The 24,720-nt window shown below is 41.1% G+C and overlaps 1 protein-coding gene across 4 annotated transcripts in view; it reads left to right on the top strand.

Moving 5' to 3' along the window:
• The window catches only part of TTC39B (tetratricopeptide repeat domain 39B), a 55,859-nt gene extending 32,692 nt beyond the window's left edge, over nucleotides 1-23,167 (top strand). For 3 of the 4 annotated variants that reach the window (XM_079959494.1, XM_079959493.1, XM_079959495.1), the window contains 13 exons: nucleotides 2,908-2,972; nucleotides 4,123-4,228; nucleotides 4,535-4,600; nucleotides 6,543-6,651; nucleotides 8,742-8,809; nucleotides 8,903-8,962; nucleotides 10,733-10,894; nucleotides 11,578-11,669; nucleotides 12,587-12,707; nucleotides 13,332-13,443; nucleotides 14,870-14,987; nucleotides 15,830-15,946; nucleotides 18,275-23,167. In XM_079959494.1, coding sequence (XP_079815620.1) covers nucleotides 2,908-2,972; nucleotides 4,123-4,228; nucleotides 4,535-4,600; nucleotides 6,543-6,651; nucleotides 8,742-8,809; nucleotides 8,903-8,962; nucleotides 10,733-10,894; nucleotides 11,578-11,669; nucleotides 12,587-12,707; nucleotides 13,332-13,443; nucleotides 14,870-14,987; nucleotides 15,830-15,946; nucleotides 18,275-18,371 — 1,293 coding nt within the window. In that variant the 3' untranslated portion in view covers nucleotides 18,372-23,167. The remainder of the gene's footprint in view (nucleotides 1-2,907; nucleotides 2,973-4,122; nucleotides 4,229-4,534; nucleotides 4,601-6,542; nucleotides 6,652-8,741; nucleotides 8,810-8,902; nucleotides 8,963-10,732; nucleotides 10,895-11,577; nucleotides 11,670-12,586; nucleotides 12,708-13,331; nucleotides 13,444-14,869; nucleotides 14,988-15,829; nucleotides 15,947-18,274) is intronic. The other variant, XR_013834314.1, reaches the window with a different exon arrangement.
• Nucleotides 23,168-24,720: the final 1,553 nt, after the last annotated feature.

Here is a 24,720-nt window from a genome sequence, read left to right as displayed (position 1 = left end):
AAATACTATATTAATGAAAACTGTTGAAACTTGTGCCCATGGTATATTTTATCTCTGAAGCAAACAATGACGCTGAAATTTGGTGCTTTTACATGTGTTTTAATGATCACACAGGAAAACCTTTCCCCACATCAATCAAAGTACATTACAGTACCAGTGTTCACAAACTAAGCTTTTCCCACTTTAAATGCCACCTTGTCGCCTCCAGTTAGTTCTGAAGAAGAAACTCCTACAGTTTGCCATGCAACTCGACTCTGATGTATTGTCATGGATCTCCTTCTAGCAAGCAGCACTGACTTTTCCTTTACTGCCTCTTGGCCCTTTGGTGACCTTGGCAAGATTGAGGAAAAGCCTTGTCAGTTTTGCTGACAGATTGTCAGATTGTGTTTTGTTTTCAAATGAAAGTATTACTCTGAACATAAGCACTTGAAGGAAAAGACTTAACAGCTCCCATCTTCCTTCCATAGAGCAGCCTGAGAAATGGTGTCGGGGAAAGGGATCGGAAGATTTAAGTTTTCCCAGCAGCAGTGAAACTGATAAGGCTTCACACACACGCACGCACGCACACACACACACACTTCCAGAAAGGAGAATTAAAAAAACCCACACACTTTTCCAATTCTGTGAAAAATGGAACACAGGGGACTAAAAATACACTTCAGATAGAGTACTTACAGGCAACAAAAGTAAAAGAATTTATTTGCAATTGCAAATCCATTTTCCTGGCTATCAGTCTGTGTTAAAAATCTGATACAAGTACATTTAAAACCGTGTTTCTGTTTCTGACACACACCACTAAGAGCAGGTCAAAACACTCTCGTTTAATGTTTAAAATGATACAGGTTTACCACATGCAACATTTTAAACCTTAAGATGATGCGGGTTTTCAGAAGCATAAGTGGCCTCTGCTTCTAACTGTCTACTAATGTTAATTAGTATTTGTTAATGCATCCATGAGGTTTTTCCTTTGGTCAGTAAAGGAAGAGTCTCAGAAACAATGATGCTATGTGCAATAATGTTCAAGAAGATCTGTTTCCAAGAATGCATTTTGCAATTATCGGCACACTTTGCCTGTTCAGCCATTCTGTTATAAAACGCTTTAGCAGAGTACCGCAGGTCTTTGCTTTTCCTTTTTTCTTTTATTCATATGCATTTGTGCAGTAAATGTTGCCGTCTCTTGTTCCAAACCTTATTTAATAAACCTTAACAAAGTAGGTCTCTAAAAAATGTTTTAGAAGACTTAGCTGTTTACTGTTATCTTTGCAAAATAAGGATCACTTAACATTTTCATAGATCACAGCTCTTGGCATTCTGATTCCTATCGATAATGATGCATGCAAAAGCTGTTACACACCCCAGAGCTTTTGGTTTTAGACCTTCAATGAGACTTTTTTTTGTCAAACCCCTGCCATATTCTTCTACATGATCTTGTACACAAGTACACTACTGCATGAAAAAGACTAGCATGGATTGGGCTGTATGTGTGGGGAACTGGCAGCCAAGTTCACAATTGTTGTTGAGAAAACTGCCGCTGCTGTTGTGGAAATGGCTCTCATCTTCCTCTATACAGCTTCATTAATGCTAGCTCCGCCCCCCCCCATATGCAATAGTGCAGAAATTTTTAATAATAAGAATCAGCACTACAGCTTCAAAGATCAGCTTGCAGGTGGAGCTTTTGAGGAGGCTAGCTGTGGCATAGATAACGAGTTCAGACCAATGTCAGCACTAAAAGAGGTCAGCGTAGCTATATGGCAAGGTCATCTGTTGCCTTTTTATGCACTCAGACGCACAGTCTAGCTAAAAAAGGCTGCTCAGCTGGGAACTAGTGTTTCACTGTATGCTACAACCTGGCAACAACTGAAATTTCAGGCGAACAATTTGTTGTTGTTGTTTAGTCGTTTAGTCGTGTCCGACTCTTTGTGACCCCATGGACCAGAGCACGCCAGGCACTTCTGTCTTCCACTGCCTCCCGCAGTTTGGTCAGACTCATGTTTGTAGCTTCGAAGACACTATCCAACCATCCAGGCGAACAATAATATTGATTTAATAGAACTTGGGGACTTGTCCAGAGTATTAAAGGATTTTGCTCCTTTGAAATGGCTGTTTAGTCCTTATATTGCAAGGGAAACTTATTTAATGCACATTAATCACTAAATAAATAGTCCATTGCTATTTATGAATCATTATGCGGCTGTTTCCAGTCTCCAAATCATGATACAATACCTGTTGGAGATGCAGTAGGTTCCAATATTCACACTGGAAGGATGCAGAAGAATGCCGAACAAGGATGATGCATGCACTTGGTGGAAGCACTCAATATTTATTACGGTGGATGATGAAGTCTTCGGATTGGGCTATTCCTGATTCAATTTTTGTGTACTGCAAATGTACCACTGTATGATTCCGTTATTATCCCAGTAATGCATCAAATTATTGTTGGATACTTGTAGCACCATCTAGTGGTGTTTCTTCAGTTTGGCTTGATACATATAAATGCTTCTTTCCTGTGAAATTTTGTTTTGGAAATGTTTGTATAAAGCATTTATATACAAATAGTGTTCCGTTGATTAAGAGTTGCATGCACAGCCTAATAAATACATTCAGCTTCATGTATGCATATTTTGCAGTGTTTACATTACACAGGTAAAACTGTTCAAGTGATATAGGTATGATATATGCAATGGGTTGCATTAAATGCAATGTTAAGTAGTATTTTGCATCCCCTCATGGGCTCCCTGAATCTCTTATGGGGGCTTCTTCAACCCTCCACAGCAGATCTGGGGACAGCATTGGGGGAGGAAGGAGAAGGGGCAAAGTCCTGTTGTGCCAGCATTAATCCTTGCAGAAACACAAAAACCTAGTTGAATATCACCTAATGATTTGTTTAATTTAATCCCCCCCCCCCAGGATGAAAATATGATCAACTTCATCAAGGGTGGCCTCAAAATCAGGACAAGTTACCAAATATACAAGTCAGTTTCTGTAACATTTTTTTTACTTGTGCTTTTCTGTTTATATATTCAGCAATTTAATTCCCTGCTAACTGTTTAGATAGTAGAAAAATTGACACCAGGTTTTTAAAAATCATTTGGCATTTCCTAGCACAATTCAAAGTGCTGGTGTTGACCTTTAAAGCCCTAAACGGCCTCGGCCCAGTATACCTGAAGGAGCGTCTCCACTCCCATCGTTCTGCCCGGACGCTGAGGTCCAGCGCCGAGGGCCTTCTGGCGGTTCCTTCATTGCGAGAAGCAAAGCTACGGGGAACCAGGCAGAGGGCCTTCTCGGTAGTGGCGCCCGCCCTGTGGAACGCCCTTCCAGCAGATGTCAAAGCAATAAATAACTACCTGACATTCAGAAGACATCTTAAGGCAGCCCTGTTCAGGGAAGTTTTTAATCTGTGATATTTTAGTGTATTTTTGGTTTTTATGGAAGCCGCCCAGAGTGACTGGGGAGACCCAGCCAGATGGGCGGGGTACAAATAATAAATTATTATTATTATTATTATTATTATTATTATTGGCAATGAACTTCAGTCTTGCCTCACCCCTCCCCAAAAGAGACATGCTTCCCAGGAGGGGCATTAGCAAGATGGCAGAGGAAGGATATGAAACAGCAATGGGAGAAATAAAAGTGGGAAAGATAGCATATTTATCTGCACTTATAATTCTTAGTTGCAATCTTATACATGCTTACTTAGGAGTAAGTCCCATGGCTTTCTGTGATGTTAGAGACAGTATACAAAAGCTTAATATAGAAGGTGGGGATTTGTTAACAGTGAGACACTGTTACAGATACTATATCTGTAAAATATCCCTGATATCATATATTGTGGAAGTAGAGGAGCAGGCAGGTTACTCTTAAATCCCTGCCCTTTGTTGTTAGTCTGTAAAGCACCATGCACTCTGACGCTGCTTTTAAAATAATACTAGGCACGCGAGGAGAAATACTTTCGGGGAGCCTTGTTTTAGGCAATATTGAATAATAAACTAAGCCTCGAAATAATTGCAGTCAGTTGGAGACAAGTGCAATTCTGTTAATTTCCAGTTACATGTCATAGTAATTAAAGTACCTTTCATTCCATTTAACATGAAAACTTTTCTTCTTCTTTTTTTACTCAAAAAGAGAATGTCATCAGGTTCTTCAGATGACCCAGGGCAGCAAAAACAAGAATGAAACCTACTACCAGTTTGAAGGGGGCGTGCAGCTAGGAATAGGAGCATTCAATTTGGTATGGATTTTGTCAGTTTTTGGTGTACAAATTGTGACGTAAAACATGGCCTGTAATGCTGTAATTTTAAAGCATAATAAAATTTAAAAGCTGATTGTAATTTTGCAGACTTCCATTATAGCAATAGAAAACTTTTGCGGTTTTTAGATACACATCTGCTGCAGTTTATAATTTTATTCTATCAAAGTTAATTTGAACACAGAAATATTAGAGTGTTTTGTTATTATTTTATGCTGTTTAGGTTTTTAAGATATTGCAGTTTCTTTTAAACATTTTAGTGATTTTGTGTTGCTGATTTTGTTGCAGATGCTGTCCCTTTTACCAGGAAGAATCCTCCGACTTCTAGAATTTATTGGGTTTTCAGGCAACAGGGTATTAAAAGTTCTTTTCACCATTGATGTTAAAATGTACCTATAGCGTATATCATGGATTGGGGAAATATAGGTGCAGGCTGCTGAATGTGGGAGGCATTTTGGTAAACTTTTAAGTAATTGATTTCATAACTATTCAAGTGCCAAGATTAATTACAGGCACAAGCAGGGGCAGCTGCCCCCCATCAAGTAAATAAATAAAAATTATTAACTAAAAGAAATTGTAGAAAGATTTTGATACCTTATTCTGAGCACTTGGGGTTGAAAGAAAGTAATTTAAACAAATGTTGTTGAGACCTTTCATTCCGAATCTGCTAAACAGAGCCAGACAGAGGATGATGGCAGGTGGCCTCACCCTAACATAAACCCTGGGTACGCCCATGGTAAAGGGCATTATTCTGTAGCAGCCCCTACATTGTGAATTTTCTTCCCTACAGTGGTGCATCTGGCACCTTCATTGCCCAGCTTTTATTGTATGCTGAAGATGCATCTCTCCACCCTGGCCTTTGAATTTTGAGATGTGTATTCCAGGACCCAGGATGCGGGTGGCACTGTGGGTTAAACCACAGAGCCTAGGACTTGCTGATCAGAAGGTCGGTGGTTCGAACCCGGCAATGGGGTGAGCTCTTGTTGCTCAGTCTCAGGTCCTGCCAGCCTAGCAGTTCGAAAGCATGTCAAAGTGCAAGTAGATAAATAGGTACCACTCCAGCGGGAAGGTGAACGGGGTTTCCATGTGCTGCTCTGGTTTGCCAGACATGCTGGCCACATGACCCGGAAGCTGTACCCCGGCTCCCTCGGCTAATAATGCGAGATGAGCACCGCAACCCCAGAGTCGGCCATGACTGGACCTAATGGTCAGGGGTCCCCTTACCTTTTTATTCCAGGACCCACTCAGGTTGTGACTGAATTTTGTTTTAAACTGCTTTTAAAGGTGAAGGTAAAGGTACCCCTGCCCGTACGGGCCAGTCGTGTCCGACTCTAGGGTTGCGTGTTCATCTCGCTCTAGAGGCCGTGAGCCGGCGCTGTCCGCAGACACTTCCGGGTCACATGGCCAGCGTGACGAAGCTGCAGCTGGCGAGCCAGCACCAGTGCAGCACACGGAAACGCCGTTTACCTTCCTGCTATAAAGCGGTACCTATTTATCTACTTGCACTTAAGAGTGCTTTTGAACTGCTAGGTGGGCAGGAGCTGGGACCGAAAGACGGGAGCTCACCCCGCCGTGGGGATTCGAACTGCCGACCATACGATTGGCAAGTCCTAGGCACTGAGGTTTTACCCACAGCGCCACCCGCGGCCCTAAAAAACTGCTTTTAGTGCTGCATTGTATATTGCTATAACTGCCCTGGGACCTACCATATTGGTCCGAAAATAAGCCACACTCCCCCCGCCCCAATTCCGACTGTGAAAAGTTCAAGTGCGGCTTAAAAACGTGACCTTACAAAAATTGGCATTTACGATATCGCTGCTGAAACAGACATACGATAAAACGGAACAAAAAAATGTTTTGTTGCTGACTTGCGAGCTTGAGACTGTTGTGCAATTAATTCTGATGTTATTCATCCCTTTCCCTGTATTTTACAGTGCATTATTGATTCTTTATTTGCACTTACGGTGCTATGAACAGGTGTTTAACCCACTTGCGGGTCCTTTCTAGTCCCCATAGGATTTTCTTCTACATTTGCCATTTATGGGTGTGAATGCCTGTGGAGTTTTAAGGGAGCGGCTTATATTCGGGTATTGTCTTTTTCTCCCCCCCCCCCCCCACTGCATTTTGAAAGTGTGGCTTATTTGCAAGTGTGGCTTATATTCGGTTTAGGTACTGTTGAAGGGTGGTTAAACCCCCCCCCAATCTCTTCCTCTTGCAACCTTTCCTTTTTTCTGCATCTTGAAATAATTAGTATTAGTTCTGCATCTTATCTTGTGCGATCTTTGGTTGCTTTTAGGAGGTGGGTCTCCAGCAGTTACGGGAAGGAGCTTCTGGTGCCAGTCTGAGAGCCATACTGTGTACTTTCACCTTGCTGCTATACCACACTTACGTTTCATTAATCCTAGGTAAGAACTGAAAAATAAATTCCTGGGTGAGATACATGGGAAAACCAAAGCTTTTAATCCAACCCCTAATATATTTCAATGGGGCATTTACTTGTTTTCTTGCACTGTATTTTCATCATTGTAACCCAGGGGTTGGGGTCACCAAACTTGGGCTGCCCACTTGGCCATTTGGGGCAAGCCATGACCACCTGCCCTATACCTGGAGTCATGTTGCGTAGGTAAGAACAGGGGCTTTGCCGGCGCTGCTGACTGGGCTGCCTGAAGAGGTTTGCACGGAAGCAGAGGGGGAAACCCTTCTGCTGTGCCTTGCTGAAAGTCAGGGCTTCAGAGCAGCAAATCAGCTGATGTCATTTGTGATATTGGGTGATTGACAGGTGAGCAGCGCCATGAGGCAAATCCTGATAAGGATCTGGCCTACAGAGCAAATGCGATTCTCTACCTCTGTTGTAGCCCAGCAAGTTCACCGTTTGAAGTGGGTTTGAGATGTTGGATTAGTTAGCCTTAACAACAACAACAACAACAACAACAACAACAACAACAACAACAACAACTATTTATTAATTTCTATGCCATCCATCTGACTGGGTTGCCCCAGCCACTCTGAGCAGTTCCCCCCCATTCCCAAATAGAAAAAACACAATACAACATCACACTAAAAGCTTCCCAGAACAGGGCTGCCTTCAGATTTCTTTTTCGAATCACATAGCTGTTTATCTGTTTGACATCTGCTGGGAGGGCGTTCCACAGGGCGGGTGCCACTACTGAAAAGGCCCTCTGCCTGGTTCCCTGTAACCTCTCCTCTTGCAATGGCGGAACCACCACAAGTGCTAGTGAACTGCTTTGCAGTATTTTATTTATTTCTTTATTTAAAGCTTTTTTTAAAAAAAAAATCCTGCTCTTTGGAGAACCTTACAAATGCCAGTGAAATGACGATCCATATCTTCAGGTTGATAATCTAGAAGATATAACAGAAAAGGAAAAGAGATTGGTAGGGAGGATGAAAAAAGCAAACTCAGAACACTTATTAGAGAAATTTTATAATGACCAGTGGAGTGATAGGATTTCTAGAAGGGAATAGTAGTACAGTGGTGCCCCGCAAGACGAATGCCTCGCAAGACGGAAAACCCGCTAGACGAAAGGGTTTTCCGTTTTGGAGGTGCTTCGCAAAATGAATTTCCTATGGGCTTGCTTCGCAAGACGAAAATGTCTTGCGAGTTCCTGCGGGGTTTTTTTCCTCCCCCCCCCCCTTTTCCAAGCTGCTAAGCTGCTTATCAGCTGATCCGCTAAGCCGCTTAACAGCTGATCCGCTAAGCCGCTTATCAGCTGATCCGCTAAACTGCTAATAGCGCTAAGCCGCTAAGCCGCTAATGGGCTTGCTTCACAAGACGAAAAAACCGCAAGACGAAGAGACTCGCGGAACGGATTCTTTTTGTCTTGCGAGGCACCACTGTAGTAGTAGTAGTAGTAGTAATAGTAATAGTAATAGTAATTATTATTATTATTATTATTATTATTTATTTTATATCCTGCCCTCCTCAGGGCGGCTAACATCAAATATATAATATAAGAGGAGCTGGTTTTTCAGCCCACAGCCCTGTCATTTCTATAAGCCTGATAGAATAGCTGCTCCAGGTGAAAGCTGAGAGAGGAGCCTGATGGAACTGCTCCACGTTGCTCTAGGGAGGCCTTGAGAGCACACATTCCTAGGGCTTCTAATTATTTAACTGTATTTTGGTCAGAACCTGGTTGCACCAGCCCCTCGAGGATAAATAAGATAAGCATGGTAAAGAATGCAGAATTTCAGTGCAGAAATAATTGTATGTATTCTGCTCCATTTCTGTCCTGTTCATTTACTGTGCAACTTATTGATAGCAGTTTAATATTTTTATTGTTCTGTTTGTTTGTTTATCAATTCATTCATTTCATTTCTATACCGTTTTATATTTTTAAGAAAAATCTCAGAGCGGTTTACAGAATATTAAAACATCAAGAAAACATCAATAAAACAATAATATAGGTTTTCATGTCTTTGGGTATGCAGATTAACCCGCAACTTTGGGCTCTGATAGAAACTTTTGTTATTTTCACAGGAACAGGGGAAGCCAACCTTTTAGAAGCTGAGGCCCTCCTTCAGCCTTACCTTCAAAAGTTTCCAAAGGTTGGTTTCTTTTCTTTTTTCCTTTTTCCTTATAACATGATATTTTTGTTGCAATTAAAAACACTCTGATGTGTTGCTTTTCTTTCTCTCAAGGGTGCCATCATTCTGTTTTATGATGCCAGAATAGACATATTGAAAGGAAATTTTGAAAAGGTAATAAATCCCCACTCTTTTTAACAGTAAAATTTGAGGTGCTGTTTTAAAGCTGCTTTTAGCTTTTTGAGCTCGTTATATAATTCTGTTGTCTTGTATTCTAGCTTAACTGAAGCTTAACTGAAGCCAGGGGAAGCCTGTTGCCTCTAACGTAACTGTTAATTCATTTTTTTAAAAAAACAACAAGTGTATGGGAAATTATTCCCTGCCAACCAGTGGACTCGAGTCTGGTTAGGAAACATGAAGTAGACGTATTGGGCAGAAAGTAATCCTGTTCTATAACACATTCACAATTCTGCATTTCTATGGGTATTCAAGGATGCTAATGGCTCGCAAGAGCAATTCACAATGTACATGTTGAATTTAATAACCTCTTCTCTGTTTATTCCACACCTGGAATATTTTTCAAGTAAAGACAGCATAGTCCCCACTATGGCTATTAGTTCAATTAATATAAATTGGGCCGAGGGCTCCAATGTTCATCATCTGTACAGAACTGCCTGTGCTATGAACATCTTGCTTATACTTTGAACCCTATCAATTTAAATAAACTTATGTATCAAACATGTAAGATCCTTGCTTAGGTTTTTGCCAAGTGAATCAGAGTCTTTCATGTTACTCTTCAAAACCCTTTGTTCAAGACCTTGTTGGATCATCAAATGGCCCTGTACTCTTCCTGCCTAGTGTGCCCCCCTCCCCACTTCCCATTCACTCCAGTTTTATGAAGGCATGGGCTATTGCAGGTGCGGTGAACCTTTGGCAATGGGAAAAGCCAAAGGTTCCCCACACCTGGGCTATTAAATAGTTATCTTTTATTAGGCATAGCAAACCACACATTATCAAACAGACACCGTATACAAATTGTGCAGAATACGAGCTCAACATAACAAGGTTTGTCCCGGTCAGATCTTTAATTCCAGAGAAAATCAATTTGCATAAATAATACAATACAGCACTACCGAATCCTCGATCAATTAAGAACCACTGATTTTCTTTATAATGACCCAGTCTTTCTACATGGACAGCACTCAAAAATTCAGCCACTATTAAAGTAATTTGATCATTCCTGTCTGAAAGCAGGTCCTGAACCGTTGGAGGCAAAGAAATCAGCCTATTGAGTTGTAAAGCCTCTAATAATTGTCTTCTGGCATAAATGCCAAAATCACAAGAAAAGAAAATATGCTCCAAAGTATCAGGTTCCTGTTTACTACATTTTCAGAGACGTTCTGATTCTGGGAGAGCTAAATATCTTCCTCTCACTATCATCAAGGGAAACATATTAAATCTAGCTAACATATACAGCCTGCACAATTCATGATTCTTCAGATTTGTCATGTATTCCTTTTGAAAATCTCTACACAAAGGGAGATTTAAATAGAGAGGAGAGCAAGTGCTGTGGAGTGGAGACAACACTTTTTTCTGTAAGATTCTTCCTGATAATTTCCCAAGTATCTTTGGGGCCAGAACACCTGGGCTGTTGTCTTGCTGTTCAAAAACAAGTAGCTTGACAACTTCTGTAGCCTTTTATTATCAAATAAAAACCAGAATAGGAGCGAGAGGCTTGGTGTCGAGCAGAAAGGCAGCCCTGTTTAGGGAAGCTTTTAATGTTTGATGTATTATGGTATTTTAGTATTTTTTTGGAAGCCGCCCAGAGTGGCTGGGGAAGTCCAGCCAGATGGACGGGGTATAAATATATTATTATTATTATTATTATTATTATTATTATTATTATACAGCCTGCAACTTCTGCAACATATTTTTGAATTCTAGGCTCAGGTCACATTCCAGGAATGCATTGCAGCCCAGCAGGAGTGGAAGCAGATCCATCACCTTTGCTACTGGGAGCTGATGTGGTGCTATTCCTTCCAGCAGAACTGGCTTCAGGCATATCGGTATGCAGATCTGCTTTGCAAAGAAAGCAGGTGGTCAAAGGTAAATGGGTGATCAGATATCGTCATGAAGAGGCGAGAGCCCCTTCATAGTTACAGCTGATGCTTGCTTTCCCAGCATATGCCTTATTTAATTTGGGTGTTGAAATTCAAATACAGTGGTACTGCTGACTATATCCATTCTTTCTCTGAAAAACAGTTAAATTTTTTGCCGGGGGGGAGGGAGGAATGCAAAGGGGATGCTTTGCCTGTATTACAACCCTGTTATAACAAGTTCTAGAAAGATAATTTTGTTTGATATCAATATAGCCAATTCCATTTACTTTACACTTAATAAATAATGTTTATTTTATTTTCTAAATACTTCTGAGTGAAGTGTTTTCACAAGAAGAAACCCAAGGCAAAAGACAGAATATCAGTATCTAATTTCTTAGCCGTAACAGTTTGTCAAAAAACAGGCCCACTCTTAACAAGATGTCTGTTAAAGACTACTTTTAAGAAATATCTTCAGCCCTGAAAGTAATGCAATGGCAAGACATTTTAGCGTCCTTAGCTCTACTTGAACACACTTCTCTCGATGATGGCATGCTAAGGGCAGCTTTTAAATAAGCTTCTTTTTTATGGCCACCAGAATGCCTGTCCCTATAGCAGCATTTTAGGATTCATGGCCTCCCTGCAACACCCTGCTGTGAATGATAAGTATTTTGATTGTGTGTTTTTTTATAGGCAATATATGTGTTCCAGAAAGCTGCCATTTTGTGTATGCTTTCAGATGCTGAAGTGAGAACAACAGGAGAAGACATTGTAGCTTTGTTTAGGTATTTATATATATATATATATTTAAAAAATGGTTTTTCATTATGTCATTCTCACAAACTATTCTCACAACGCTGGTGGTGCTGTGGTCTAAACCACTGAGCCTCTTGGGCTTGCCGATCAGAATGTCGGCAGTTCGAATCCCTGCGACTGGGTGAGCTCCCGTTGCTCTGTCCCAGCTCCTGCCAACCTAGCAGATCGAAAGCCAGTGCAAGTAAATAAATAGGTACCACTGTGGTGGGAAGGTAAACGGCATTTCTGTGCGCTCTGGCACTCATCAGAGTGTCCCGTTGCGCCAGGAGCAGTTTAGTCCTGCTGGCCACATGACCCGGAAAGCGGTCTGTGGACAAACGCTGGCTCCCTCGGCCTCAAAAGTGAGATGAGCACTGCACTCCATAGTCAAGTTTGACTGTACTTAACCGTCCAGGGATCCTTTACCTTTACCCAGTGCTTTTTTTCTAAAAAAAAAAAAATGTTTAGGGGCACTCTTCTTTTGATTCAAGAAAATCACCATGTTATAGTTCAAATTGGGAAAAACAAATACAAAAGGACAATGGACAAAAGTACAAAGATTCACAAAATGCGTACCCCCAGGAAAAAAGCACTGCCTTTACCTAATATTTGTGTCTCTTGTTTTAAAAAATAAGGGGGAGAAGAGACGCTATGTTCACCATCTTGTAGTACTTAAAAATGAGATAAATTCATAAGCCTTAAAAATACCTTTCTCACCTTGCCTGAAATTCCGCACGCGTATTTATTGCTAAGAACTCTACTAGTATATAGAGTTCAATTTTTAAGAAATAGTTACAGGTTTGGAACTTGCTGGTTTCGTCAAAATATCTCGACAGCAGACCATTGAACTTCTGCTGTCAAAGGTTTGGTTTTTGTACTGAGAATTCCACGGTTCCATCTCTTTCAGGCAAGTAGAAGGCCTGAAGCAAAGAATTGCAGGAAAATCCATCCCAACGGAGAAGTTTGCTGTGAGAAAGGCTCGGCGCTACGGTGGCTCTCAGCCTGTGAAGCTCATAGTGCCTGCTCTGGTATTTACAGCCAACTTACTTCAATCATCTTTTGCGTGGCAGAGTAAATATGTGTTTGTGTGTATGTGTTTCTGTGAATAATGTAGGGTGAGTACATTTCCACTTCAAAGAAGCATCAGCTGTTTACGTTTTTACCTTTTCACCTCTTATTAAATGAAAGGCAGCTATAGACACCTTCATCTATAGGTACAGGCAGCCTTACTGAATCAGGTACAGCCTGAATGTGCCTTTGCTTGAGGGATTATGAGTACTTTGCAACAGCTCTGTTCTGGATATAAACTGCACATGGCAGGCTTTTGGAATCTAGAACCCTGAGATCCACTAGCCAGAGCCATAATGGTGGTGATCAGGGGCAAGATTAGCAAAATATGCTAACCACATATTGAATCCCCTGAGCTGGGATGAGCTGCAAACATTAAGCACAGATCAACATTTGAGATAATACAGCTCATAGAGGATTCTAGCAGAGGAAAGAAACATCCTTTTGTTGTTGCCCTTGTTTAATTAGGAGTTGGAAGCTCTGCCTGATCTCCTGCAGATCATCCAGGGATTGTTCAGACACTCAAGTCAATTGATAGCATACTATAGATATTTATTACTATATTTGTTTCTTATTCTTGTCAGGAAATGATGTACGTCTGGAACGGCTTTTCAATTGTTGGCATGAGAGCTGACCTCACCGAGAATTTACTAGTAACAATTGAAAAAGAAGAAACGGCTTTAAAAAATGAAACCAGTGAGTAATGTTTTAGACGAGTGGTTTGAAAACTACAAAGGGGTGTTTGTAATGAATACTACTGGGGCCTCTAACTATATCCTGTAAAGGAAGAAGTGACTAATCTCGATGGATGTCTGTTCAGTGCAACATAGTTTCATCAAAACTGCATTGGTTGCCATGATAAATAGAAAGCTGTCCTTTCCGTATAATACCAGTCCTCATATAACCCACAGAAATTCACACTCACAAATCCCCATGATACTATACATCCTTTGTTTGACAATATGCAATACTTGCGTGAAGTGAAGCTGAGTTCAGAGCAAGAAGAACACCAGTCTTCCAGAAGAAGTTTTGTTAATAAATTATCTTCATTCCTGCAAAGGATGTAAAATTTCAGTTCTGCTTTGCTTTCACTGTGAAACAGAATTCTGTTTATCTAGGGTAAAACAGGTGCTGGAGTGTAGAGGAGAGAGAGAAATTCTTAACAGTCTGTTAAGTTAAGTTTCAAGATGTAAAGTACTGTAGTCTTATTTGATAGACCGCCTCTATGTACAACAGGTGATTGGTCCCCTGAATTGTTGGTTCAGCCTCTTTTTCAGCTTCTTTTACTGTCCTTTGTGGCTGACAAAATTCAGTTGCGGGAGAATTCATAATAATAATCATCATCATCATCATCATCTATACCCTGCCTATCTGGCTGGGTTTCCCCAGCCACTCTGGGCTGCTCCCAACAGATATTAAAAATACAATAAAACACCAGTCATTAAAAACTTCCCTAAACAGGGCTGCCTTCAGATGTCTTCTAAAAGTTCGATAGTTGTTTATCTCCTTGATATCTGATGGGAGGGCGTTCCACAGGGCGGGCGCCACTACCGAGAAGGCCCTCTGCCTGGTTCTCTGTAACCTCACTTCTTGCAGGGAGGGAACCACCAGAAGGCCCTCGGAGGTGGACCTCAGTGTCCAGGCTGAACTATGGGGGTGGAGACTCTCCTTCAAGGACCTAGGTTTTGACTAACTTTTTAACAGTTGCATAGATCCCTGTGAGGCAGTGCTATGAATATTGCATAGATAACTTTGGCATACTCATCAACTATTTTCATTCCAGATCTGACATGATAATTAGTTATGTATATCTGCAGCTACATGTTTCAATCAGTTAAAAGGCTGGAGTGCAGGTTCCCAGGTTTCAATGAATTAAAAAGCAGGTGGGAAATGTGGAACGATATATTTTACATTGCTGCGTTAGAATATTGCTAAACAAGCAGTTTTTTCATTTAATTGCTTTTGATAAGAAAAATAGATAGTTAATTGTATTACCCATTTCTGTTAGGTCCACTGTTGCCATTTGACATCTTTTGCAGATGAGTCAGTAATTCCCACCCATCCCACGTACACATCCATTGTTACATTTTCAATTTTAAATGTTGTGCTGCTTTATTTTCAGATCACAATGAATACTACATGGATGACATCTGTCTGCTACAACTGCTAAAAGGTCTCTGTTTGAAACATTTAGGAAGATGCTTACAAGCAGAACTCTGCTTCAATCAAGTTATTCAAAGGTAAAAACAGGAAGTGGGATTTTTGGAAACAGTGATAACCTGTGACATCAGAAAGCATCCAAAAACATTTGCTGCTTGCTTGCTTGTTTGTTTTGCACCTAAATTTAGAGTATTTGGATTTTGTGGAAGAATCTTATTTTAGTTTCTGAAATAGACAAAACTGATCTTCCCCAGCTGGTATGTGGTTCAATGGTTGTAAATCCTTATTCACTGTTTGAAGGTATAACACATTGAATGAAAGGAAAAGCCTCTTTCTCACATTCCATTGACTCCTCTGTGCTTTCCTGAACAATGTTCATCTTTGATTCTTAGCAGTGTAAAGTGGGGTGGGGGCATGGATTAGGGTTCCTAACATTTCCTCCCCCCCGCCAAGCTTCCATGCATTTAACAGCTGTCAGACAAGCAGGAACTAAGCAGTTAGGTTTTTTTCCTGGAATGGAGAGAAATATATATATACAGTGATACCTCTGGTTGTGAACGGGATCCGTTCCGGAGGCCTGTTCACAACATGAAAAGAGTGCAACTCGTAGCGGTGCGTCTGCGCATGCACGGGTTGAGATTCGCCTCTTCTGCGCATGTTCGTGATGTCATTTTGTGCTTCTGCGCATGCGTGAGCGGCGAAACCCAGAAGGTAACCCTTTCTGGTACTTCCGAGTTGCCGCGGGACGTAACCTGAAAGAATGTAACATGAAGCGGATGTAACATGAGGTATGACTGTATATGGGGAAAGTTTTACCTGCTAAACCCTAAAGCAAGGGAGCATGGGGGCATTTGGCTTGCCTGGGTTCTGCGCTATGTTTGGTTCCCTTGAATACTGACATGATGTCCTATTGATTTCTTAGTGAGAAGCAGCTGAAGTATGATAATTACCTGATACCATACACTATGTACGAATTGGGTCTTCTGTACAAACAACAGGATGAAAGAGAAAAAGCAATAAGATTCATAGAAGCTGCAAAGTAAGTGCTGATAATCTTTATACAATTATTAGCTCAAAACAGATGAGCTTATTTGCTTTAGCTCACTTATAGCTAGCATATCACACAATCATAGAATTGTAGATTTGGAAGGGACCTCAAGGGTCTTCTAGTCTAACCCCGTGCTATGCAGGAATTGCATGTCAGATGGCCATCCCACCTCTGCTTTAAGAAGGAGAGCCCACCATCTTCTGAGGGTGTCCCTTCCACTGTTGGAACCGCTCATACTGTCCAAAGGTTCTTCCTGATGTTTAGTCAGAATCTCCTTTCTGATGATCCCTTTGTGGCCTCTTCCACCTTCTGAGAAATTGTCAGCGAGGCTCTTGAGCAATTTGTTGGACCTCCCAATTCTTGGCAGATTTTGAGATCCAACAGATCTTGATGGGTAATTGAAGTCTCCCATGACCACTATATCTGTCCTTTTTGAATATTTGGTAATCTGCTGTCAGAAGGCATAATCCAAGTTGTCAGTCTGGCTTGGAGGTCTATAGCAGACACATACAGTAAGGTCATTGTTGTTTCCCACTCCTACAGCTTTTACCCATGTACCCCCAATCTGCCATTAAACTCAGACCTGTGCAGGAGTCGATTCTGCTGTACAAAACAGCAGAACAGCTTATACCCAAATGCTTGTCCCAGTTTCCACAACCCATCTGAAAGCGGGAACCTGTTGAAACTACCCGTGGAAGGATCTGTTGGGAAAATGCCCTGGGGCCGCCTGCAAGCCCCCAGAACTCCGAGCGTCCTCCGGTGTGCGCAGCACTGGAAAAGGCATCTCCCTTCTTCTCCAGTGTGCTCAGCGACATAAAACCAGCTTGATTTATGCACACTAATCTTCTAGCACAACACAGCAAGAAGCATGAAACATCGTAGATCTATTCTACTATTTATTTACACACTATATACAGACTACAGCATAATGGCGACCGTTCTCTCCAGCTCTGAGAGAACAGACAGGAATCTAGTAAAAGTGACAATACATTACATAGTACACACAGATAGGACTGTATCTGGTTCTCACGCAACTTCTCAGACAGGCATGTGAATTACACGAATCACAAAATGCAGCATCGGAGGAGTGAAATACTAACAGGATCTTCCATAATGTTGGCACACTAATATTGTTGTTTAGTCGTTTAGTCGTGTCCGACTCTTTGTGACCCCATGGACCAGAGCACACCAGGCACTCCTGCCTCCCGCAGTTTGGTCAAACTCATGCTGGTAGCTTCAAGAACACTATCCAACCATCCAGGCGAACAGTAATATTGATTTAATAGAACTTGGGGACTTGTCCAGAGTATTAAAGGATTTTGCTCCTTTGAAATGGCTGTTTAGTCCTTATATTGCAGGCGTGTTTCCAGTGGCAGCTGGTCAGACTCCAAGGCCACATACTTATTCTGTCATTTTCTCTCTCCATGTTTCTTCATTTATTTCTGTATGCTCAATGCCCCCGTGACTCGGGACAAATAGAAACAGGAGAGCGTGTCCTTCTCCATTGCCTGCATTACAGAGACATTTGTATTAACCTGATTTACCCACTACTCCATAAGTACTCAGGGCACACAGGACAATTCTATACCTCCCTGCTGCTCTCAGATACCAATCCTGCTACAACATACAACGTTGCTAGATTCTGTGCAGCAGCGCACAAAATTCATCGGAGGATGACCTGTGCCACAAACTGGATTTGTTGTTTAGTCATCTTGGTCGTGTTCAACTCTCTGTGATTCCATGAACCAGAGCATGCCTTGGAAACTATCACTTTCTTCTCAGAGCTTCTCCTTTTTACGTCCATGGAGTTTTCTTGGCAAAATACTGGAGTGGGTTGCCAGTTCCTTCTCCAGGTGGATCACATTTAGTCTAAACTCTCGACTATGACCTGTCCATCTTGGGTGGCCCTGCACGGCATAGCTCACAGCTTCTCTGAGTTATTCAGCCCCTTTGCCATGACAAGGCAGTGATCCACAAAGGGGGAAAGTAGATTTAGTGCTCTGTAAATTAATAGTTAAAGTCTTTTGTATATCAACCTTTTAGGCTCTTCCACACCTGCCCAACGCTCCTATCCCTTCTTTTAGCTTCTTTTCAATTCTTACAGACTTTTATATTCACCTTCTGTTTTAATACCTTTTAGCTTTCCAAAGCGCTTCTAGATTTTAAATGACTGTATCCCACCTTTTTATGCTGGTCTTTGACTGTAATAAAGATTTGAATTGAATTTCTGTATGTTTTTTTTTAAAAAAAGCCCAGCAAAAAACAACAACAACAGGGAATGAAAGGTTAGTTGCCCAACTAACGTTTTGTCTCTTACAGAAACAATTACAAGGAATATTCCATGGAATCTAGGTTACACTTCCGAATCCACGCAGCTCTTAATAGTATGAAAGTGACTCCTGCTCCAACACCTTGATGTCATTTGAGGGTGATGCACAACACAAGTGTCTACAAGTTACTGCTTGGAAGCCTACAGAAATCATGTAAATGATGTAACAAAAGAGATGTAGTTTATATTTTCTATCATTTGTGATATTTGAATGTTTGTCACCCCTTTTGAGCTGCTTCTTTTTTTCTATGGCGCACTTCCATATCTCCGCTTCACATTTTAGAGGGAAAAATCTTATATTTTGTTTATAAATGGATTAATTTAAATCTTGACGTGAAAGGAGAGTATTTTATAAAAATAAAAAAAAATTGCTGGTGCAATAAAAGAGGAATTCAAACACTTTATTTTTTTATGCAAAGACTAATATTGTTTATGTGCGGAACTATGCGATGGTTCTGTTCGTAGTTTCAGCAGTCGATGAAGGCTTGAATGTCTGCAATACTTTTATTATGAATTAAGACTGAGAAAAGTTGGCTGCCGGTAGCCATAGTTGTATATTTGGATTTAAAGCTTAGATTTACGTACCAAAGACATGACTTTTCATATTGTAGCCCAAAGGTGAAGGACTGACAAGTCATTTCATGAATGTTAGCTTGAATTGTGTGCAATATACTGACAATATTCAGCTAAACAAAATTAGGGAAAGAGATGGGGGTTTCGCAGGGTTGCCCTCCAAAGCCGTGTTTTTTTACAATACACAAAGTCAGTTGTGTAGCGTTAAAGGGGGGCAACCCTTGGATAATGGTAGCAATTCAGTCATTTCCCCCATATCTAGATATATTTAATTAAGGGATGTCACTGGGAGTGAACTGTACGGTGAGAAAATACATTTCTACCGTCCTGTGGACATTTGACAGCCCCTCAGTTCTCACCACCAAATGTCATTTGATTCTGAGATTCCTGTAATTTATTTTTTTTTAGGGAAATTGCAATTTCATTGTGGATGATTCACAAGGAAATTGACGCTCATAAATACAGCCAGCATTGCTGTACCTTTTTAAATACAGTTCTATGGTAATACAATTAAACTTTCTTATTTTCCAGTTCATTCCCTTATTAATACAACCATCTTATGTGTATTATGCTATGGAACCTGGAGACAGATAGTGTGCACATTCTCTCAGAAATGTCTCTTTGTCATTTTTTATTTTTGGTCTTTTTCTCAGTATAATTCAATATGCCAGAATGCAAGTCCTACTCCTGTTAGTGTAAAGGACCAGAGTCATCTGTCGTGAACATACACTGTTTATTATTGTGCATTTACAGTGTTATGGTCAGCATCTGATTATATCACACTCACTCAATGAACTTAAGTCAACCAAGGCTAAATTCACAGATTTCAATGGGTCTCCTCTGAGTAGGATGTAATCAGATGCCTCCCCATAGTGTCATTACGCAGTTTAAGGTAAATTTTTCTTCTTCTTTGGAACTCTGTACTTCAGTTATTAATTTATAAGCTGCTAAATGAATGGCAAAGTTGGACTATTAATTTATGAGCTGCTAAATTAATGGGGAAATTGGACTATAAGAGATTTTTATTTTTAAAAGATGATCTATGATCGCAGTTGTGCTAATTGATACTGGACCCACAGTCCACATTCATAAGCAACAGCTGCAGGAGTCAAAGGACAATTCAGTCTAGGTTTCTCAGCACAGCTTCCTAAACTTTAACAAATAGGTTTTCTGTTAAAAGCCAACAGCCTTTTTTTTTTTTGCCATATTCTGCAATAACTGTTGCCACCTGCTCCTTTTCAACTTTTAATGTCCTCCTTTAGGTGGCATTCCTATTTCTCTTTGGGCATTTTAAGATGACTGTAATAGAATTTCAAGGTAGCGGGTCTGCCTAGTAACATTCAGGATAAATTCAAATAGGAAAGAGACTAGTAACATTCAGGATAAATTCAAATAGGAAAGAGAGTTCATGCCACGTCCGAGGATCATTTTGCAAACCACATTTTCAGATTTGAGTTGTTCATACTTTTGCCAAGAAAAGCACATACAAATTCTGGCTCTATGGCTTTTTTGGTTTCAATCCATGAGGCAGGCTTCATGTTCATCGCATTATTTTCAGTTCCAATATGAGGCTCACAGACAAGCAGTTGCGATCTAAAAATACATTTTATTATGTTTGCTAACTAGTGGCTGTTTTAATCTTACTGTTTCTGAACGACTCATGCCATATAAGCATTCTTAAAATATCATTGCAAATTAGAACTCTTTTATGTGTCCGGGGTTTTATGTACAAAATCTCGTTAATATCCGTGGGTTATTTAATCCATCCTATTAGACAAGAACATGGTAAACATGTGGAGTCACTTTTAGTTTTAAATAAATGTGCTGTTAAATATAGGGATGCAGTTATTCAGGATGCTTAAATCAATCCTACGTATCATTTTGCATTAAATTATTATGACAATTATATGGTTATTAATATTTAGAAGTTTAATTCTTTTAGTGACGTGTTACTTAAATATATATATATATATTATATGCACACACTGCATTGTGCTTCTAATAACTGGCAACTGTTTTTACCTTTTAATGGAAATATCAATGAAATTATTAATAGTTTATTGAAACTTTATTGAAGGGTTACATTGGTGTAAATTATAATGGTTATGTTTTACAGCTCTCTTGTACTACGGTAAATAAATTTAGAAGGTTTTGCCAATTGCAACATAACGATCCACAAGGAACGAATTCATGCTCTGTATCCATTTTTAATTCTGGATTTGACGGTGAATGTAGGGGGGGGTTTATGCTTCTGTACTTCTTAGCTCGGTTTTATTTTACATGCTGTCTAAGAATTTTCACTTTACCTGTCATTTTTTTTAAAAAAAGAAACCCTGGAGAGATGTGCAGTCCAATGATACACATATTTGCTTGGAAAACAAGTCTGACTTGTTCAAGAGGAGCTTACATCCAAATAACTTTGCACAGAGTTGCAGCTCTAGCAAGCATGAGGTTTATAGTGCAACTGAGCAGAATTTAGGCAGAAATCATATTCATATATCGCTGTGAATTTTGCCATTGGGTTCTCTTACCCTGCCCTCCTATGAAAGGAAAGGCAACTGACAAGAGCAGGCATAGGCAAACTCGGCCCTCCAGCTGTTTTGGGACTACAACTCCCATCGTCCCTAGCTAAGAGGACCAGTGGTCAGGGATGATGGGAGTTGGCCTCGGTCCAGTATACCCCCTTCATTCTGCCCGGACAATGAGGTCCAGCACCGAGGGCCTTCTGGCGGTTCCCTCCCTGTGAGAAGCGAGGTTGCAGGGAACTAGGCAGAGGGCCTTCTCGGTGGTGGTGCCCGCCCTCTCATCAGATGTCAAGGAAATAAACAGCTACCTGACTTTTAGAAGACATCTGAGGGCAGCCCTGTTTAGGGAAGCTTTTAATGTTTAAAAGACTATCGTATTTTAATATTCTGTTGGAAGCTGCCCAGAGTGGCTGGGGAAACCCAGCCAGATGGGCGGGGTATAAAGAAATGATAATAATAATAATTATTATCATCATCATCCCAAAACAGCTAGAGGGCCGAGTTTGGGGATGCCCCGATCCCCCCTGCTAGAAGCGCTTGGGTGAGAGAGAGGTGTCCTTCTGTCTGGTTGTGTTGGGCTCTGCAGACAGGAAGGCTGCGCTCCTACGGAGTTATTCCTTCTGCCCAATGGAAGTGCGGACAGGTGCGCATATTCCCACCGCTGGTAGCCGTGTAGAGCCTTGAAGCAGCATTTCAGAACAGGTACGGCCGGGATATGGCCAAGGAATTGCTGGATCCAAGGCTGGCCCAGGGAGCTGCAAGTTGTAGCAAAGGGGCCAGTGCTGAGTCTATCTGCTGGGCCCTAGTGTAACAACTGGCTTTCTCTGGGAAGAAGGACTGCAGATGGCGGCCGTGGGTCTTCGTTAAGTCCCATTGTTACCTGGCCAGGGTTAGAATAGTGCCCAAAAGAGAACAGAAGCACGAATGCAATGAGATTTGAATTCTTCCAGTGGGAAAAAAGCTCCCGACCGCAACCGCAACCGCACGCACCCTGTGTCTCTTCCTCCCACCCGGCTGCGCTCCCAGTGCGTCCTTACGATGATGCACTGTTAGACACAACACAGATTTGAATTCAAAGTGCGCTCCTCCTCACATGTGCTGAACGAGCGTTGCTAATGAGGGTGGGACTGAGAGGGGCGGCTCCGCTGTCCCAACACGTGAAGAAGGGTGTTTGTGTGAATCTTTCCGTCGTTTGCCAGCAAGTTTATGACCAAGTTGATGCTAAATGTGCGCAATGTCCACAGGTAGAAGCATTAGCCCTGGTCCATAAAACCTAACTTACTGCACCCGGCTTTTCTTCTGAACTATAGAAAAGAAATAGCCATGGCGAATCGTTGTTTAACCATAATGATAATAATAATATCAATGGAGTTTCAGGATCATTGTGGTATGTGCTGGGGGCAGTTTTAAAGGGAAACCAGCCTGCCTCCGAATATGTACAACCCTCCCAGCTGTCCTGGTCCTGATGCTGTCAGCCTCTCCTAAACCTTTGGGTCTTGTTATCTTTGATAGCAGCTATTTTTGTATGTCATTTTTCTTCCCACTTAATTCAGCTTCAGTCCTAAAGCATTTGTATCCGTTTGTATAAGAATACCATGTAGGGTTTTCTTTTATTTTCTTTTACATGATCATTTATGCCTTAGGAATAGCAGGTCCTGACATGTTTATATTATTGGGCCGAAACAGCCTGAACTACGGTATACTGTATGAGATCTTTGTGTATTATTTAATGGCATTCATTACAATTCATGAAAAATAAAGGCGAATATGTTTTTTTCTCATTGTGCCTTTGCTTTTCTCCATATGCCAAGCTTATTCGCTGTTCCGCAGGTCAGCGTGATTTGTGTAGTCTCTTGAGCTTGACTTTTTCTAAATATAATTTCCAGTGGAAACCATTCTAAGATCTCAGAACTTACTTCACTCATCCAATACTCACAATCAGTTTCTGCAATTACAAAAAACATGGTTCTCACCACCCTGCAAAAAACTAGGGATCATAGGAGTTGTAGGCCAAAAACATCTGGAGGGCTAAGTTTGAGGAAGCCTGCTTTAAAGGTCAGCACCAAACTTTGAATGGTGCTCCGAAATGTACTAGGAGCCAATGTAGGAACATTCCGGGATCAAATCAGAAGGTGGGATGGCTTTTGCAATTCTGGGACTGTCCCTGGAAAATTGGGACACTTGGAGGATATGAAGATGGAATCCAGATTTCTGTGGTCCTATAGTCCATTGGGTGGACCGGATTTCAGGCTAGTGGAATCTACATAAATTTATTTTTTCCTTACCATAATGTTCACTCATGACAGCCAGGTCCAAAGCAGGGTAATGAAAAATGAGAATGAAGAACAGAGCCTCCCTCTGAACCGAGGACAAAAATCCACAAATGTATTTCCTGCACAAAGTTTCCTCCCCAGAGTCATTTCGGGTGTGTATGGGATTGTTGGCAAGGGAGAGTCTTTTAGCTATTTGACAACTGGGAGTCAGAAATCCTCTCTGAACTGCAAATCACACAGAGCTCTACCATTACTACTTCCTTCTCTCTGGTCCAGGGCTGAGTCATTCTAAAACCATGCAGGGTCTTCTGGAACTGGGCAGAGTTAAAATCTCAGGTTGTTTAGGTGATGTGTATATAAAGATGATGGTAAGTGCGGATTTGGGAATAGACAATGGGAGGTGTTATTTTTGAATTCTATCCCAGGAATTTGGAGATGATGATATGCATCCTGAAATAGAAATGGAGGGGGGAAAGTACCGTATTACCTTGAAAGATGGGGAAATCCCTCAATGTGTTTGAATTAAAGAGCTACTGGGGAAGGTGTCATCATCCCATCCCTGGAGTGGTGCTGTTCAAAATTCGCCCCCACCCCTTGTTGGGGGAATGGGGTGCCATTCAGGGCTGGAGGGTTGGGAAGTCAAAAAGAGAAATATAAGTGAAGGGTACATTGTTTGTGAAGTAAATTTGTTAAAACCTTTGAAATATTCAATAAAAACCAACATTTAAAAATATGAAATAGTAAGATAAATACAGTGGTACCTCGGGTTAAGTACTTAAATCGTTCCGGAGGTCTGTTCTTAACCTGAAACTGTTCTTAACCTGAAGCACCACTTTAGCTAATGGGGCCTCCTGCTGCTGCTGCACCGCCGGTGCACAATTTCTGTTCTCATCCTGAAGCAAAGTTCTTAACCTGAAGCACTATTTCTGGGTTAGCGGAGTCTAACCTGAAGCATATGTAACCTGAAGTGTATGTAACCTGAGGTACCACTGTATATGATTAATAACTTCTTCTTTGGCCATCACTCGTAGCCGAGTAAGATTGTCTTCCATAAACATGGCTTTA

The sequence above is a fragment of the Podarcis cretensis genome (genome assembly GCF_951804945.1).
Source record: "Podarcis cretensis genome assembly, chromosome: 17".
NCBI classification, from domain to species: Eukaryota; Metazoa; Chordata; class Lepidosauria; order Squamata; family Lacertidae; genus Podarcis; species Podarcis cretensis.
This window is presented reverse-complemented; position numbering and strand designations above follow the sequence as displayed.